The sequence below is a fragment of the Cyanistes caeruleus genome, chromosome 4 (assembly GCF_971803275.1).
Source record: "Cyanistes caeruleus chromosome 4, bCyaCae1.hap1.1, whole genome shotgun sequence".
Taxonomy (NCBI): domain Eukaryota; kingdom Metazoa; phylum Chordata; class Aves; order Passeriformes; family Paridae; genus Cyanistes; species Cyanistes caeruleus.
In genome coordinates, this window is record NC_141704.1 from 9,579,703 (window position 1) to 9,598,772 (window position 19,070).

At 36.9% G+C, this 19,070-nt stretch overlaps 1 protein-coding gene across 10 annotated transcripts in view; it reads left to right on the forward strand.

Moving 5' to 3' along the window:
* The window catches only part of PCLO (piccolo presynaptic cytomatrix protein), a 314,517-nt gene that overhangs the window by 174,932 nt on the left and 120,515 nt on the right, over positions 1-19,070 (forward strand). For all 10 annotated transcript variants that reach the window (XR_015286096.1, XR_015286097.1, XR_015286098.1 and 7 more), the window contains exons 7-9: positions 1,555-3,763; positions 8,900-9,036; positions 16,903-16,984. Coding sequence is in view for 7 of the 10 variants with exons in the window: in XM_023919013.2 (XP_023774781.2) it covers positions 1,555-3,763; positions 8,900-9,036; positions 16,903-16,984 (2,428 nt within the window). In the remaining 3 variants the exon portion in view is untranslated. The remainder of the gene's footprint in view (positions 1-1,554; positions 3,764-8,899; positions 9,037-16,902; positions 16,985-19,070) is intronic.

The window sequence follows — 19,070 nt, forward strand, 5'->3', positions numbered from 1 at the left end:
TTAAAAGGTAGTGAACATTTCCTTAAAAATCCAAACAATGTGATTATTATAATTCTTTAAAGCTAGGTAATAGAGGAGCAGCAAAAGGGAATTCTTAATACGTCTTAAAAACTTGTATTGTTTGTTGATGCCATGTTAAAATAAACTGAGATAATACTGATGTATAAACTCCTACTTAAAATTAATATTATTTGTATCTTATCTGAGTGAAGTAAAATTTATTCCTAAAGAAATACCATGTTTAACTAAAAGCAGTTAATCCTTGCAGAAATGCTGTCCTTGTCTGCAGAGGCAGGAGAGTCAATTTGATCAATATTGTTTTTATTCTGCCCTTAATAAACTGGGCTAAAATGTTTCCATATGTTGGTATTAACATGTCACCTGCATTCTGTAATGGCTGAGCTGATTTTTCTTTTGTTTCAGTGTATGTGTGTAGATCAATCTCTTTTCCTTTCCTAAGGCAAAATTTGTAAGAAGCTATTAGGGAGATAGGATACAATTTCAAAATCATTCAGGTCCCACCTCTTAATCTCTGTACATTGCATGGGAGTCTAAACTTCAGAACTAAAAAAAAAAACAAAATTAGTATTTTGGGATGCAAACTGAATTGCATCTAACCAGTTGCATTGCCTACTTTCCTAGCTGATGAAGAGAGATTAGCAACTCAAAAAATGATAATTATCAGCCTAAGGTAGATAGTTCTAAATCAGGATGAATCACTCTTCTACCATTAACTGTGGGGAAGTCTGGACATCTAGACAGAATTAAATCCCTATAATTTTACACTGCTTAATTTTTTTTTAAGTTTTAAACTGTAGCTTTCTAAACAGAACAAATTTCATTTATGAAAGTCTTCAGTGAACCGAAGAAAGCTTATACCAGTTTTGTAAGAAGCAAGAAGATCCCCTGAATATATATATATATATTTAGCATCAGATATAAGGCAAAAATGATCACGTAAGAACTACTTGTCTTGTCACTAGGATGTTCTGCTTTGTTGTCTGGATTTCAGTACAAGTTATAGCTTATGGGCATGCATTCAGTGTCTGGCTCAGAGTCATCTATTCAACCATAGAGATTATATGTAAATTTAAATATGAATGTCTATGTAAGTACATTTATAATTATATAGATTTTTTTATTAAATTAAATGTTGTATAAAAGGGAGGTATATATGTGTATATATTCCCCTCCCACACACATATGTGTTGAATATGTTTATGTATAAGCATTCAGAAATTATAAAAAAAAAAAAGAAAAAACTTTTAAATTACCATTGATTCAATTTTAAGAATATAAGGTATATTTTTTAATCTTAGGCTAAACAAAGTCCTAGTGAGCGTCACTCTTATTTTTTTATTAGATTGTTCATCTTTAGCAGACTGATAGCCATTTTTCTTTCTATTTTTTGCTGCTTAATCACAGATACAAAATTTTCTCTGTCTTAAGGAAAGTACGTGGTTAAGTTAAAAAGACACCCTGAAAAAAAATCTAAATAATTTATGATTAATTTCCCTTCAGAATAGTGATTCAATCTTGTTTCTTCTATTGCAGTCAAAAGGTTCTTCAAGCATGACTCCATCCAGCACTCAAAAGAAGGTGAAGAGGACTCTTCCCAATCCACCTCCAGAGGAAGCAACAGCAGGAACTCAGTCCCCATATACTTCTGTGGGATCAGTTTCACGGAGAAGGATTTGTAGGACCACCACTATGGCAAGAGCCAAAATTCTTCAGGATATAGACAGGGAATTGGATCTGGTCGAACGTGAATCAGCCAAGCTTAGGAAGAAACAAGCAGAGCTAGATGAGGAGGAAAAAGAAATAGATGCCAAGTTGAGATACTTGGAAATGGGCATTAATAGGAGGAAAGAAGCCCTACTAAAAGAAAGAGAAAAGAGAGAGCGTGCCTATCTCCAAGGAGTAGCAGAAGAACGTGATTATATGTCAGACAGTGAAGTTAATAATACCAGGTCAACCAGAATAGAAACTCAACATGGCTTGGAAAGACCACGTACTGCACCCCAGACAGAATTTAACCAATTTATACCACCACAAACCCAGCCAGAAACACAGTTTGCCCCTGCTACAAGCCCATATGCTCAATATCAGTATTCATCTCCTGCCCTTCCAACTCAAGCACCAACTCAATTTACACAGCAGTCACATTACCAACAACAGCAGCCTTTGTATCACCAGCAGGTTTCACCCTATCAGACCCAGACAGCATTCCAGACAGGAGCTACTATGTCCTTTACCCCACAGGCTCAACCTCCACCATCTCAACAGCCATCATATCAACTCCCATCACAGATGATGGTGATACAGCCAAAGCCAAGACAGACCACATTATATTTGGAGCCTAAGATAACAACAAACTATGATGTAATTCGCAATCAGCCTCTCATGATAGCACCAGTTTCAACTGACAATACTTATGCAGTTTCCCAGCTGGGCAGTAAATACTCCACCTTGGACTTAAGGATAGGACTAGACGAGAGAAACAGCATAGCGAGCAGCCCTATATCAAGCATATCTGCAGATTCATTCTATGCAGATATAGACCACCACCATACACCCCGAAATTATGTGCTGATTGATGATATAGGAGAACTTACTAAAGGAACAGGAACTCTTGGTTCCAGTTTTAGCCTCCATGAGAAAGATCTGACCAAAACAGATCGACTTCTTCGCACAACTGAGGCCAGGAGAGCACAAGAAGTGTCAGACTTCCTAGCACCACTACAGACTTCCTCTAGGCTACATTCCTATGTTAAAGCTGATGAAGACCCAATGGAGGACCCTTATGAGCTCAAACTTCTGAAACACCAGATAAAGCAAGAGTTCCGTAGAGGTGCAGAAAGTCTCGATCATCTGGCTGGCCTGTCACAGTATTACCACGGAGAGGGCAGCTACAGGCATTTTCCAAAATCTGAGAAGTATAGCATAGGTAGGCTTACTCTTGAGAAACAGGCTGCTAAGCAGCTCCCAGCAGCCCTCCTTTACCAGAAGCAGTCAAAACACAAGAAAGCCTTGATAGACCCCAAACTAACAAAGTTTTCACCTATCCAAGAAAGCAGAGACCTTGAGCCTGACTATTCAAGCTATATGACTTCTAGCACTTCAACACTTGGGGGAATTACTACTAGGGCAAGGCTTCTTCAGGATGATATCACTTATGGCCTTAGAAAAAACATCAGTGACCAACAGAAGTACATGGGGCCACCACTGACGTCATCCATTGGAGCAGGCCTTGGGACTGCACTAGGTCCAACAATGAGAGCCACACTACAAGACGAAGCAGACAAGTCTTATAGCAGTGGTAGTAGATCTAGGCCCTCATCTAGGCCCTCCTCAGTGTATGGGCTTGATTTGTCACTGAAAAGGGATTCTTCCAGTTCTTCTTTAAGACTGAAAGCTCAAGAAGCTGAACCTTTAGATGTTTCCTTTAGCCATGCAGCACCTTCTGGAAGAACTAAACCCACCAGTCTGCCTATTAGCCAAAGCAGGGGAAGGATCCCAATAGTAGCGCAGAACTCAGAGGAGGAGAGCCCACTAAGTCCTGTTGGACAGCCAATGGGAATGGCAAGAGCGGCAGCTGGACCCTTGCCACCAATATCTGCAGATACCAGGGACCAGTTTGGATCGAGCCATTCATTACCTGAGGTCCAGCAGCATATGAGGGAGGAGTCACGGACTCGAGGCTATGATCGAGATATAGCCTTCATCATGGATGACTTCCAGCATGCCATGTCAGACAGTGAAGGTAAATTAGGCCTCAGACTGGTATCTTACTATCACAACACAAATCCTCATTTCTATGCATGTGTCTGATTTTTGTTACACTTCAAAGACTCGTTCTTTTTCTGTTCCTTGGTGCATCTTCTGTGTATCTACATTTTTGGGGGTTGATTTGTTTTGTCTTTTTTGATATTTTTTATTTTACCCTAACAATTTCTGGATGGTGTTAAGCTACTATAGCATGCTATTATATTGTTGTTGATTTGCTTTCCTTTTGGTTTGCTTGTGCATTTTCCTTTTCACTTGTTTATGTCTACTTTTCAATGATACTGTGTAGAACATTCCATGTACAGTACAGACTCTGCCATCAGTCTTTATGTGCAGCTCTCTCCAGTGACTGTGAATCATTGAACTTATTTGCAATAGTTTTTGTTGGGATTTGGAAATAATCTCCCAAATCTCTAAAAAACTCCAGTAACTTTATGTGCATGAAATTTCATGATAGAACTGAAAAAAATTATAATTCCATCTCCCGATGCACCAATTTAGGTCTGTGTTTATATAGAAATAGTCTGTTCATTAAGTACATATTATATGTTAGAACCATATAGAGCTTAACATGATAGCAAAATAACGTTCTACATATAGTTTGTTGAAAGCATCCTGTCATGTGGACTTCTGTGCAATCAGAATTGTGATTATGTAAGATAATTTGTCATTTGAATGGTGCAAGACAATCTCATCCTTCAATAAACTTACATAAAGTATTTTACTTCTGTTGATGGATTATGCAGTGTAGCTGGTTTTATATGCACCCCATACACGTCTGCCAAATAAGCACAAGAGTTCATCTCACTTAAGTTCATGAAAGCAACCTTTCTGATGTATTATAAATAGTGCAATTAAAAATGCTGCTTCTGAATAAGTACAGCAGAATGTTAAACTGATGTTGAGTACTTAATAATTGCAAATTATGTATCAGTTTTGTTTGAGTCAGTTCAGACTTAATTTATTCTAAATTGTTTAAAAATCAGAAAGACAGTTTAAGGCAAATGAAATGAATATGTTCAAAATTGTATGCACTCCCTCAACTTTTTCTTATGTGTATTTACTGCACAATAAAAGAGACTTTGCATGCGCTCTATTGTCTGTAAATGGCAATGATTGTCTCAAAAGACACATTTGCATGATTATGAAGTAGTATGGTTTATTTTTCACATTTCTACTAACCTCCGTTCATTATTGCATTATTGGTTTTTTACACATGCTGAATCTTTCATAAGCATTAGAAAAAATGATCTATTATCCTTTCTCATACTTCATACTAAGGGCTTTGTTCTCTAAGTTTCTCTTCGTATTTCTTAGATATTTATAACCCCCGATGAACTCTGTGTTTCTGGGGAGACTCATGGTCATCAGCTTTTTTGATACTTATCAGAAGCTTAACTGTTTTTATTGTTCTTCAATCCTTATTACACAGTCCTATAATTAAATCTGAAAGCAGTTGAGAGGAACTCCTGGAGTTGCAACTCATATCATTCTTCCTAAATAAGCAGATGCTGTCTTGTCTCCTCTCAGCTTGTGACTTTCATGGGTCATTCTAGAGTCACATTGTGAAAGATACAGGACTTTTTCTCCTGAAAACTGAGGAGAACCAACCTGGACCAAAGAAAAATCCAATCTGATTCTATTCTTCCTCATATGAACAGGGAATATGAATAGGGAATTATATACCTGCCATACAGTGCATTATATTTCTCATATATATTTGTACAAGACATACATGTAACACCTCAAGTTGAACACATTTCAGTTTTAAATCAGTCTCTATTTTTAAATTAGTTTGACCCTTTCAGTAGTATTCTAATTCAATTCACATATTCTGTATTAGATTGATATGTCACTCAGGGCTTCCCCTTTCAGCCATCTTTTTCTAATTCCTATCAAATTTTGTCTTCACAAGTAGCCTGCTTCTTGGGAAACCAAAACACTTCATGACATTACTTTCAAATATGCAGTCTAATAGCAAGTAACCTGTATTGAAAGTAATTAATAATTTTGGTGTAAGATAAAAAGTGTTCAAAAGAAGCAATTGCATTTCTAGAGAAAGTAATGGCCTTCTTTTTTAGGAACTGCAATCTTCTCTGTAGTGATCTGATGCTCTGACAGTGCACAGCTATTCTGATATGTTTCATCTGACCTTTTAGCACAATTTGCTTTGCAGCTTCTCTTTATTTTAAGCAACTGCTGCATGGTCTTGATGAGATTTCTTTAAAAAAAATCAATCTTAAGTACTGTCTTAGGAAAACTCTTCTCGTGATACAGCTTGATTTATCATCTTAAGAGACTTTTAAAAATTAATTTAAGTTTAAATGTCAAATTTAAATTTCTTTTCTTTGGTTCTAACTCAGAGACATGCTTGACTTTCTTTTCATTTTTTATAAGTGACACCCATAACAAATACTAGAAGAGAATGCAAATAGGACTTTGAGTCCAAACCTGTTTTTGACTAAGTACATACTGTAACAAACCTTAAAACTGTACTTCAAGACATAAGTAGTGCTTACACTGGGATTTCAAACTTCAAACAGGTTAAAAAAGTAGCCTTAGTGTCAAAAGAGCACAATATCCAGAGCTGCCCTTTGAAAATAAACAGCATTATGGGATCTTGAAACACCTGGAATTTTTTCAGGGTTCCCAGTATGTGAAAACAGATCCAGCAAGCAGATCTCTGTCAACCCCACAGCTGCCACTTTCCACACATTATTAAATATGCTGAAGATACTAAATTTCAAGAACACTGAAGCTAGTACTCAATTTTATAAACATAAATAGCCCTTGCTCTTCAGAAGATATAAAATGTACCATTTCTCACCTCAAGTATTTTTTTTTTCTTTTATATGCTAATTTGGCAATTCTTCGACAGAGTTTAGAAATTTTAAATTGAGATATCAAGTCATCAAGATATCAACACAGCCGATTCCTTGTAATTTTTCATCTGTGTGATTTCGAGTGATTGCTGTTACTTCTCAGATTTTCTTGGATCCCACAGCCTGGAGTTCAATCACAGCTGCTTTATCTGTTTGGGTGGAACCATCTGGCTGCATTCTGTTAGCCTTAGAATAAAAGGATGACTTCTCTAAGATGTCAGTGGTTCATCTTGGCTGTTGTGAGGTTTCCAGCTGTAACAAATCCCAGCTGTGCAAGCCAAAGCCAATGGAGTGTGGATGTACATGTGAGTGTGGTGTGTGTGTGTGTGTCTGTATACACATGCATTTATAACTTCTTAAATTTCAATAAAATATACACATTCATCACAGTTTGATTAAAAGAAAGAAAGAAAAAAAAAGTAGGCTGGTCTGAATTGCAGTATGGAATACTACACTTTGAAGAGAAGTAATCCAGGAAAAGTTATTTCAAATGAGGCAGGAGGAAAAAAGAAATCATTCTTTCATCTGCTGAGATGATGACACAGATTGTGATAGCCAGCATTAACATCTGGGGTCAGGATTATGTGTTAGGTTCTTCATGCAAGCTTCAGAAAGAAACTCTATCAGGATGAGTTATGAATGAGCCTGCTTTGTGCAGGTACTGGTCACCTGGCATAAATGTGTAGAGTGTGAAATATTTGCATGCTAGATCATAATGATTTATTGATAGGAGTTAATAACTGATCAGTAGCAAGATAAGCATCAACCTCCAATACTGTTTCATATATGCTTATCTAAATAATATTAAATAAACCTTTTCATGTTAGATTAAGTTTATGCACAGTCAAGGAAGAGACTGCATAATATCTGAAATCAAGATTAAAAATTTTCTGAAGGCTTAATATAATATAGAGTGTTGGTTTTACCACATGCAACATACTTTTTTCAAAAAGGTCATGCATATATATTTATCCTCCTTTTGGAAAATTTTAAGAAAATAGTAATGAAAAACACAATTTCCTTTTTTCCCATAACCATTTTTTAAAAATTATTTCTTAAACCAAATAGATAATGTTTACTTTCACAACTAAACAGGAAAGATTGCTAACACTACCATTTTTCCTTTTAAATTCTTTTCTGTGTCATATGCATTCACTCTTGTTACTACAGCAAAAACTGATCTTATTTAAGGTTTGCAATTCCTTGTGGTTTTGCTGAAACAAATATTGTCTTCCTTTGATTTCCAAATTTATCTTGCTTAATAAAGCATACAATTCAAGCTTGCCTTACATTCTGCATTGCATTATCTGAGCAATGCCTTGGTTTACACTGATTGGCAACACAGATGAAAACAGGAGATGATTCTCATCCCAATGGAGTGACTGACACCAATGTCAGTTGACCCAATAGTCAGTAAGTATAAATAAATGCATTTGCAAACTGATTCCAGTGAAATGACATTACTTGATCCCCAAAAGATGCATAGTACAACACTTACTGTTGCAAACAGAATATTAGTCTCATAGAATTTTTGCAGAAAGAACATTAAAAATCCATACACAAAGTTTCATACTGAAAAATCGGGGGATGGAATTAAAAATGAGAACACCTGTAATATTGCTGCTTAGAATTTCAGTAACTAGGTTGGTTTCCTATCTTTTTTGATTTGGTTTGATATCAATTTCATAAAGAAATTTCATAAATATCTTGGTTTGATATCAATTTCATAAAGAAATAATTTTCTTATATGTAGTTCTAGATTATTTCAAAATATTTGGAACAATACTCAGTTCAGAAATTTGGGAATTAGTGGAGTTTGCATTTTGAGGGCTGGTTATTTTGGGTTTTGAGTTGGATTTTCTGAGTTTGGGGTTTTTTTTTCTTAGTCTGCTGCAAAGTAAATAATATGACTAAATTTTTCTCAGCAAACATTTTAAAGATATGTGAAATCTGCAGTGTATTTCTCAGCTGCCAGAAGGAGGATGTGGCTATAGCACTTGGTAGATTTCTTCTGTATTTATTATCCATGGTTCTGACATAAAGAGAATCTTCTCCCTTTGCTGTCTCACAGCTAAATAATGCTCAAGTTCAATGTCTCAAGTCTCACCTAACTTTGCTTTAGCTGCATGGCCAGTTAGTAACCACTCTGCATGTTTGCTATGCACAATGCACATTCTTGCCCTTTGCCCAGCACTGGACCAGAGCATTTGACCTGTCCTTGGTTTTCAAAGCCTATCATCTCCGTCGGGAAGAAACAGATTGGTTTGACAAGCCCAGAGAGCCTCGTTTGGAGAATGGACACATCCTTGACAGAAGGCTGCCAGAGAAGTTGTCACACTCTCGACCACTAAGTCAACACCAAGATCAAGTAAGCTTCAAATTAGATGTGCCTCTAGTTTTATAAATGATTGATAATTTAATCATACTGTCCAATGGTTCCCATAGCAACTACAGGATTACTCCAAATCCAGCTACATTCAGCTGAAGTGTTGTTGAACCTGTATTCATCAGCAGCATTTGATGATGAAATTAGATGAACTTTCCTCTAAAATTCAGTATTAATTTTGCAGGTTGTGTTTTGACATTTGAAATATAATTGAAGGTATCTATATCTTAAGTATTCCTGTCAGTGGAAAAAAGAAAGAAAAGGTAAAAAGAAAACTATTAGTTTAATTTTCCATTACCAGCTCTAACTCACCCAAATTAAAGTCCCTTCTTTTAGTAGTTGAAGGAAAGTTGAAGAAAATAATTCCATTATCCTGTTGACATTTTTTCAGTTGGTAAGTATAATCCCAACAATCTGTGATAAATTATTGAATAAATCAGCTAGACTTTATCAATTTAATACTTAGAATATTTCATTTATTAGAGAGAGAAAGAAAAATACCATGGTCTACTTTTCAAGTTTGCCAACTTTGACATCTAGTTTACCTTAGTGTAAAGGTACCTTTACACTTTATACATAGTACCTCCCATTTCCATTTTTTTTATTAACAAAGCTTATGTATTTCAAATCTTTAAGGTTTTCAGATGCTTGTTTCATTTGTCATTTTTACTGACTGATTTAGGTTATATCCTGATATATTCTTTTGTTTTGATTTAGATTACATTTTTACATGAGATCCAATGAATGCAATGAGTTCATATCCTCTAGGCAAGAGGAAATAACCTCAAATTGTGCCAGGGGAGGTTTAGATTGGATATTAGGAAAAATGTCTTTGTGGAAAGGGTGGTCATTGGAGCAGGCTGCCCAGGGAAATGGTAGAGTCATCATCCCTGGAATTGTCAAGAAACCTGTGGATATGGCACTTGAGGACATGGTTTGTGGTAAACATGGTTGACAATTGGACTTGATCATCTTGGATATCTTTTCCAATCTTAACAATTCTGTGATTCTGAGAGAAGGTATTGCATGGCCCTTCTGTGACACTTAATAGCTTATATTGCTCACATGAATTCCTCAGATAACATACAAAACAGGAATATCCCACCGTCATGCAGCCTTTAAAAGTTTTATGCTGGGGAGCATTTTCACTGACATATGGCCATCAAATATAGGTTTTGTGAAGCAACGCACAGATTTTATGAAGTAGGTGTTAAAATGTCTTACAATACAAGCTGTCATTTATTTTTCCCTCCTTTCCTACCCCTAGCATATATTGAGATTCACACACCCTAGGTTGTACTGAGCCTACTCATTTTATGTTGAGAAAAAGGGCTTTACACTATATAATTCTTATAGCTATCTATTCAAATAGATCTATGATTCTATGAATCAACTTAATTGCAAGATAAAGGGTGTTTTTGAGCCTTAACAGCTCTTAATATCACTGGCAATAGTTTAAAAAATTGTCTCTCTGAGCACTTTAATCCTCACGAGAAACTTTTATTATTCTAAGCATACATAACTGTATTTTACCACTACAGCTTTCTGAGGTAAAACTGAAAATCTTCCTTGAAAATCAAGTTTGTCCAAAAGGATTATTGCTAACCCTGAGCTCTGTGATAAGGAGGTGGTTAGTAAGATACATTTAACTTCTAAAGCTCCAGAGCTTTTGTCCTAGGAAACAGTTCCAAGGCCAGGTCATAGTCACAGAGATCTGATCTTTGCTTTTTTCTCTCATATAAGTAGCACTATATTAGGACTGGTTGAAAAATTTTGTTCAAAATTTTTTAGCAGTAAGTTTAAAAGGACTAAGAGTTTTTGTTTTCCTGGATATTTCCAGGAGAAAAAGATGTATTTTTTCCTCTTTAAAGCTGTTGAGATATCCTCATGCTTATATAGAAACAGAGGTACAGCATTAAAATTTTGCCAAAGGCATTTTTTAAGGTTTTGTGAAATATGGGATGTAAATTGGAGAGTGAACATGTTCTAAATAACTGTGTCTCATGCCATGTAAAGCCTCAGCAGAAGAAAAGTGATATGTGAGGAGAAGCTTTGCAACAGTTCCTTCTTCTGCTTCCATCCGTGTTAGCTGCTGTCAGTCACACACCAGTACAATATAGTATCAGTGACTCTGCAGAAGGGAGAAATGCCAGGTGTCAGAAACTCCACATCATCTACCTAATCAAAGTGTTACTCTGAGCTTGTGTATGTTGTCTTCTGTGAGCATTTGTTTAAGATAATTTAAAAATCAATATATTTTCTGGCACATCCATAAATTAAATTGCTTTGTAACAGGATAAAAAGGGCCAGTTATTTTTAATAAGTTTCATTAGCTCCACACTGAGTTGCAAAATACTTAGCAATAGAAGAAAGTAAATCAGCACCTATTTTTATAGATACTCTATTTCTATATCAACACTATTTTTTTTAGCATTAGTGTTATATTTTCAAGCAATGAAGGCAAATAAACCATATCAGGCCAATGAGAGTGGAGAGGCAAAGTAAGCACTCCCTAAGTGCTTTTTCAGCCCTGTGTGTACAAAAGGGTTAATTAGTTCATTGTGCCATGCTGTCTGACTCCTGTATCCACACCTCAGTCCTGCACAGGAACCTGTAGTGTCCAAGTCTAATGTACTCTAGAGACAAAACTGGCAAGTCATTATCCATCCAGGACCACCTGAGCATTTCCACCTTCATCCAGACCTTCCTTTGCTGCCAGTGATTTCCTGGAACCAGTTAGGAGGGAATTTTCCTGGTTAGCACAGGAATTAAGCCATTATAACTCCCTTAATATCCCTTATTGAGCTCAAAAGAGCCACAGAAAGAATAATTGGCATCAATAGCATTAATCTACTTGTAATGTATCAATCAATGTTTTCAAATACACTTATTTGCTCTAAATTTGTTATTTTTATGATCTTCTGTGTTAAAAAATTAAAATATTTTAATGACCACTACAATATGTGTATTCCAGAAGATTTTGACTCATACATGTGAAACACCAATTTTCTTACTAGATGAAATCAGAACTGCTTGATTACATCCCACAGAGCCTGTACAAACAAAGGTAATAAATAAAGCAAAACCCTGAGCTTTTGAAGCAAGAATGCAGTGGAGTGACAACTCTGAACCTCCAGGTTTCCACGGATTTTTTATAACCCAGCAGTTTAAGCTCACATACCGTATTATAAATATTAAAATATATTTGTTTCTATAGCAACTTCTGTGGTGCTATTTAGTATTCTAAATCTTGCTAAATTGTAGTTCAGTTGAATATCTTAAAAGCCATTTCCCAATGTATTGATTCTGGACTGCTTCCCTGAGGAGGTAAGACCTTATCAATACATAATCTGTTGTAGAATTCCCACTGATTGCTGTTGACCTCAACAGTTTGCTTAGTCATTGCCAGTTCACCAGAAACTTCTTTAAACCTCCAGATATCAAGAGGTTTTTTTTCTTATTATTTTCTGTGAAAATTATTTGCATATCCTGAACTAAACTGGCTGTTACAAAGTTTGGGCAAGAACAGTAGGAGGAGGTGCCAGGACAGTAAAATTTCATGAGAAGGGCATGGAAAATGAGAGTATAGTAAGAGGCAATAAATGTTTTTCAGGAAGGGGTTTTAAATACTTGCAGTCATCATAGGTGAGTTTTTTTAAGCCCTAAATGAATAATAAAATCCTAAACTCATCGTAATGACAATATATTGCTGTCAGTTCATTTAGGCAACAGTTTTCTAATCACAAAAAAAGACAAGGGTCTTAGACATGAAACCTTTTGAATGCAATTCCCTATTTCTAAACACCTTAAAAGTTACACGCTTTTCTCCTCATTCATGAGTCACTGCCATTCTCTTGAAACTTAAGCCTTTTTAGGGGCACTTGACTACTTAGAAATTTTGGAACACATGGGTCATAAGGTGAGCATTGGGGCTAAAATGAGGAAATACCATTTGTGACAGAGATACAGAAGGCTACCTACTTTTGTTCCACATTTTTGAAGTCCATCTACTTAGTTTTTATTGTTTTCCAATTAGCGAGGAGAATTTATTTTAAATTGTAGTAAACTGTTTTCTGTTAGAGACTTTGGGGGGGGGGGAATAAGCACATTTTGTGATTGTGATTCTGTGAAAATGTGATGAGAAATGTGACATTTCCAACTTTAGTGTAATTGCTAAAATATTTAATCTAACGCGTGGCTTGTTAGCCACCCCCTCACTGTAATTCATGAAGGAATTTAGCTGGCAGTTCCTCATTTCTTAGTCACTCAGAAATATATTCCTCTCTGCATACTAGAATGACTTCTGGAGCAAAGGTCAGTGTTGAATTTACCTATTACAGAAGGAAATGCAACTCACTTTGCAATTTATTTGTTGAGTATTGAACAGGAATATTGTGTTTGTTGAGTTTTTACTCAGTGCGTCTCTTGCAAATTATCTCCACCACTGGGGATCTATCAGTAGAAAGAACTTTCCACCTTGAGGATTTCTAGAGAACTCAACGTTTGTGCTCTGCACAGAGGGAATTTAGAAATTCAAAGGGGCAGAATTACCACAGCTGAAGATATTCTTGGTACCAGCTTGCACAGGCCTTGTGTGCTCATACAAGTACCTGTGGTGTTCAGAAATTAGGATGGATACTGCCTAACCCACCACCTTGAGCATCCACCATCTTGTTCCAGGATACCTACCTCAGGTAAAGTTTCCCTTGAAAATGACATTTCCCAGAAGACAACAACCAACTGTAGCTGTTGAGAATCACCTTATTCCCTGTCCAACACCAGTGGAATGGATGATGCAGCAACATTTAAAACCAGGAATGACTATGACTTTGGTGATCCAATCCAAAGATGAGTTGAAACATTATAGATGTGGCTATGGCCTGGAATATTAAAATACAGTTCATGAAATTTATTTCTTAAATATAGCACTGGGGAAATTTTTTCTTCTTGATTTTCCTCTTTAACTTATAATATTCCCTTTTATGAGTCTTCCATAGTTTGTTTGTTTATCAGACAAAACACTTAATAACAACAGGAAATGAAATGCATTTTTAAACTCATCTTCCGTGGCAGTCTTAGAAACCCTCAGCACAATTATTTCCCATTCATTCCATTTTTGGAGGGCCTTTGAGCTGACTAATAACATGAAACACATGACCAGCACTTACATTTCCTGAGGAAGAGGATGATATGCCAGTACTAAGTTACAAACCAAGTGTAGTGAATGCTCCCAAAGAGGTGAGGAAGGATCTTCATGACATGGACAGATGGCAGAAATCTCTGGGGTTCATAGCAGGTAAGTGGGATCTAGTGAACTTTTGCCCTGTGACCCAAGTCTGGGCTTGTGGACTTGGTGTTCTCCACTCGTGCAGCTGTGCAGTGGAAGGATGGCCCCTCTGCACCACTTTGGATTTCCACTGTCACAGCTGTGCAGCTTCAGTGGGGCCCCTCTCCGTCTTCACTGGGGAAATGGGGGAAGGAGTCAGCTGAAAGGGATTCCTGGCATGTATTCAGGTGAAGGGAAACCAACTTTAGTGGAAGTAAGGTGTGAACAATTGGAAGCACAAAATAATTTGTGTTCTACAGGTTTTGAAATATTTCAGTAAATTTTCAGATAAGTTTTCAGATAAATTTCAGATTAATCTGTGTATTACAGGTTGTGAAATATTCTAGTAAATTTCAGATAAATATGCTCACCGATGATTAAAGCAAAACATCAAGAACAATGTAATTTTTCTCGGTATTACCTATTTGCAGCAACCATTGTTTTTTCCTGTTTGTTCTGCTGCTTTCAGAAATGTACTGATCTGAAAGTAAAAGCCTAATGACATATTCCATTTAAGTACTGATTCCCACCAACAATAAAAGAATAATATACTACCCTGGATGCTAATAAAATTCAGTGCTTTTATTCAGATCTATATGAATCACAAAGATTTATTCTTCTCATAAAATTCTGGAAGTAATGAGAAAGTAATAGGCTAAAGAAGGAGACAGTCCATATTTTCTGATGTATTTGTTAGAAGTCATGTACAATATGGCATTGAATATTCTTGGATTGCTATTTATTAAAAAAATGGAAGATAAAGTAAAATAATATGAATTGAAGTTTAAGTGCTGGAGCATTCCTCAGTTAAATTTAATTGCTCCCACCAAAATGGATCCCAGCTAAGAATCTATTCAGATGTGTTCATACACTTTGTGTAAACAGCAATATTTCATATTCATTTATTTAATTCAAAGTAAAATTAGGTGCGTTCTTTCAGATTTTTTACAATTTTATCTAAGCTACCTGTGACAAATGCATCACTTTTATTGTTACATAAAACTTGCTGAATTTCTGACAGTGTCATTTAAAACATAACACTCTCCCTATCCATTAATGAGTGTGGAAGCCTCATAGAACTTTATACACTCCTGGTAGTATTAGACTATATGTTCTGACAAAATCCCATGATAAATCCAAATGTCTGCCTGATCTCATGTTCTGATTTATTCTGGAGTACTTGAACACTACCAAACCAAAATCTCCTTTATGTCTGACATTAATTGCAGTCAATAATACTCTCACTGTGTTATGGCAGGATTTGAGTCTTCTAGATGTTAGATGTAACATAATTCACTGGATAAGTAACTGAGTTATGACAACTTGTGTATAAACTCTTCTACTTACTGTGGGATTGAGCTAAGCAAGGCCCTTGACTTCTCTGTTTCCCTTCCCATCATTTATGTGTGCTATCCATTAACTTCATAAAGTCTCCAGGGCAGAACTAGGTTTGAAGTGCTTGGCTCAGGAGGAGCTTAATCCCTTTAAATGCTACTTAAATATAAATAATAGTAATAAACTCTTGGCAGCAGGATGCTGATGCACTCGAGCTGCTGCATTGCCATGCTGAATAATATTGTCCCCTTGGCTCCTTGAGGCTGCTCCCTGAGGTCCCATCCTGGAGCAGGCACAGTCGTGCTCCCTCCTCTTGGTCCAGGTGCATCACCCAGGCTTGGAACCATCACGCAGAGGAGAGAAGTGGTGGGTTCAGCTTTGCTACCAAAAGACCAAAACTGCAGGCAAAGGAGGGCTGTGATTGCTGTGAGGGGAGTGTTGCACCCAAGCTCTCTGCAGAGGCATTTTGGTGTGGGCTCGGGGCAATCATCCCTGGAAGGTGGGTCAGTCCCTGCAGCTTGGCCCCTCCTGTGCCCAAACCATGGGGCAGGTGGGATCATTTCAACAGGAAAACTGGTTCTTTAAGAGTGTGTTGTAGGGTGCCTTGCTTTCAGCTTTGACATGGTCTAGGATCAGCCCAGGTAAATGTTGCACATTTTCATACAGAATGTAGTCGTACAAGTTTTAGTTTGGGTCTTTCGAGTGGCTTTTGGAATTTGAAGACAAGAGGTACATAGAACTATGTGTTTTTTTCTGAAACTAAAGCAGTAACTCATGGATGGTAACACATTAACATTTTGTTTACTTGTCTAAGAAAATAATTTTATAAAAAAATACAGGAATAATGTTATGTTTCTTTCTTGTGTTAAATGTTGCTTGAATAAAGGATTAAGGTTGAAGCAAGCTACAGAAGATAGTGACAACCTTCTAGTCACTCAGAAAAATCAGAACTAAAGCCATATTTGAGATTAATCTGGATTTACAGAAGCAAATATTCATTACCCCACAGAAGGAATTTGCAGTTTGACAAATGTCTTCAAACTTGGGAGAGTTTTTGAATTGAGATGTTGTGATATTTCTCTGGATGAAATAAGTTTGTTTGCTTGTTTCTGTTTCAATTGTCTGAAATTATTAATGCAATTGTTGTTGGTTTATCTTTTTATGACATGCATATTTGTGTTCCTCAGATAAATGGGAAGCCCCTGCAGTACATTTTCCCTCATACAAGGCTCAAACTACTGAGAGACCCAAAGGATCACACAGTTTCAGGTAAAAAAATCCCCCTACGAGACATGATAATTCATTTGATTAACATGAATTATACAAAAAAATTCCAGTATTAAAAATAGTTCCTGTGTCTGTGCAGCAGTAAATTCAGTGGTCATTTTAAATCTTGCTCATTGGCTATAATAGAAAGCAGCAGTGCATGAGAAAGGTCATCTGTTCAAGATGTATAAGCTATACAGACATTAAAAACAGAGGAAAATCTGTGTGTTATCCATATGAACAGTCTGTTTTCTTGTTGCTTTTTATGTAACTCTATATTCCCTGCATGAGTCCTTATAAAATAAGCTTGTGTAGGTGTAGAGCATGTACAGAACTGAGAATTTTATTCTTTCTGTTCTGGAACTCTACCCTGCTCTTCTCACAGAGGGAGTTAGCAGAAGAATCAGATCCCATTTTTCTGTGGTGTCTTCACATGGACACATTTATCACAGGACCTCAGATTTGTTCTCTTTTTCCCTAACACTGACACAAATGTTCATGTAAGTCAGAGTCTGCTCGCCAAGGAGATGAAAGTGGCAGAGGTGATACTCATTCACCTCCCAGGCTGAGAGCTGGAATGCAATGTAATATTTTCATGTGTCAAACTGGAAAAGGCTGCCAGGACCTGGCACAGGTAAGGTCTGTCTGAGCTTCTGGAATTGCAGCCTTTCTCACATCTAATACTGATATGGAACTCAAAGTTATTTCAATACACTGGTTTTATTCTTTCAGAGGTAGATGCTTTAAGCATTTTTGTCGTGAAACCATCAGGCTTTTAACTTACTTAAAAAATTCTAATAGTGTGTGTCAAACTCTGTTTTTGCACAGAAGTAATTACCAACTGCCAACCCTGGTGTTCCCTCGAGCGTTAAGTAGAAAGTGGCATGAACTTACTTGAATTGCTAAATAATGTTTTCACAGGGTTTCTGGCAGGAAAGTCTTGATAATTTCCATCCTCAGAACACACCACATATTTAGGATGTTAAATGAATATTCTCTATGCATTATGAGGTGTTTTCTTATTAGTCAGCGTAACACCCACCAGTGATTTCAGGCTGCAGAAAGACCCCTCCACCCACACAGCCCAGTCTGAAAGGAGCTGCCAGCTCTGCTGTGTGTCAGCCTGTGCTGCTCCAGGCCCTCCCAGTCCACAGGAACTCCTTGGCAAGCTTGTAGGGATCTTTGCCCTGCGGGCTGATGAGTAATGCTGTGATCCAAGCTGCTCTCTTACTCAAAACTAAGAGGAATTACAACCACACAACTGTAAAGCTCGTGATTTAGCGTTGCTGAAGCCAGCTCTTCTATGTAAAATTATTTTCCCTTATGCAGTGGGAAATGCTTATTCCAAATTCTCTGCTAACTCTCATGCTGGCAATCACAGCAACACACTGTGCCTCGGGGAAAACACCTTGTGAGCAGTGATGGGCAAACCCAACGTGTAGGTATTGACACCTCCTTTACCAATGCCCTGCGCAAATGAGGTCACATAGGATCAAAAATTTACGCAGAGTCCTGCTAAGGTTGTATAGCCCACACTGGGATTGCTTGCTGCTATAGCTATGTAATATTGTGCTTAAATTCCAGTTGGAGAAAGCAAGCTTGGTTCTGTCTTCAAGCTGCAGTCATACTTCTGTGTTTTAGTCCAGAGACATGCTTGGAGACCTGCAGATGTATTTCTGTATGATGCATACATAGACTTCCCTACAAATATTTAAAGGCCTAAATGCAAATTGTACAGCAAAGAGCCAAAGGTAGAATAGGGTGGCCATGAAACAGAAGAATTAGTTGTAGTTTTCACTTCTTACACATATTTGAAATACCGTAACTCCTGGACTATATACCTCTGTTCCTTCCCTTCTCTTAATTGTCTGAATGATTTAAGTACATGAAAACTCTCTTCAAATGTGCAGTGCATTATGCTTAGCCTCCAGCTTTCCAAATGACCTCTACCAGAGATCGGCACATGGTTTTAAAAATAATTAAATTTTATTAAACATTATCTGCAAACTAATAGTAAACATCTGTGTTTATTAACCAGACAATGACTGTTAACCAGATGAAGACATAGAAGTCTATTATGCAGCAGAAG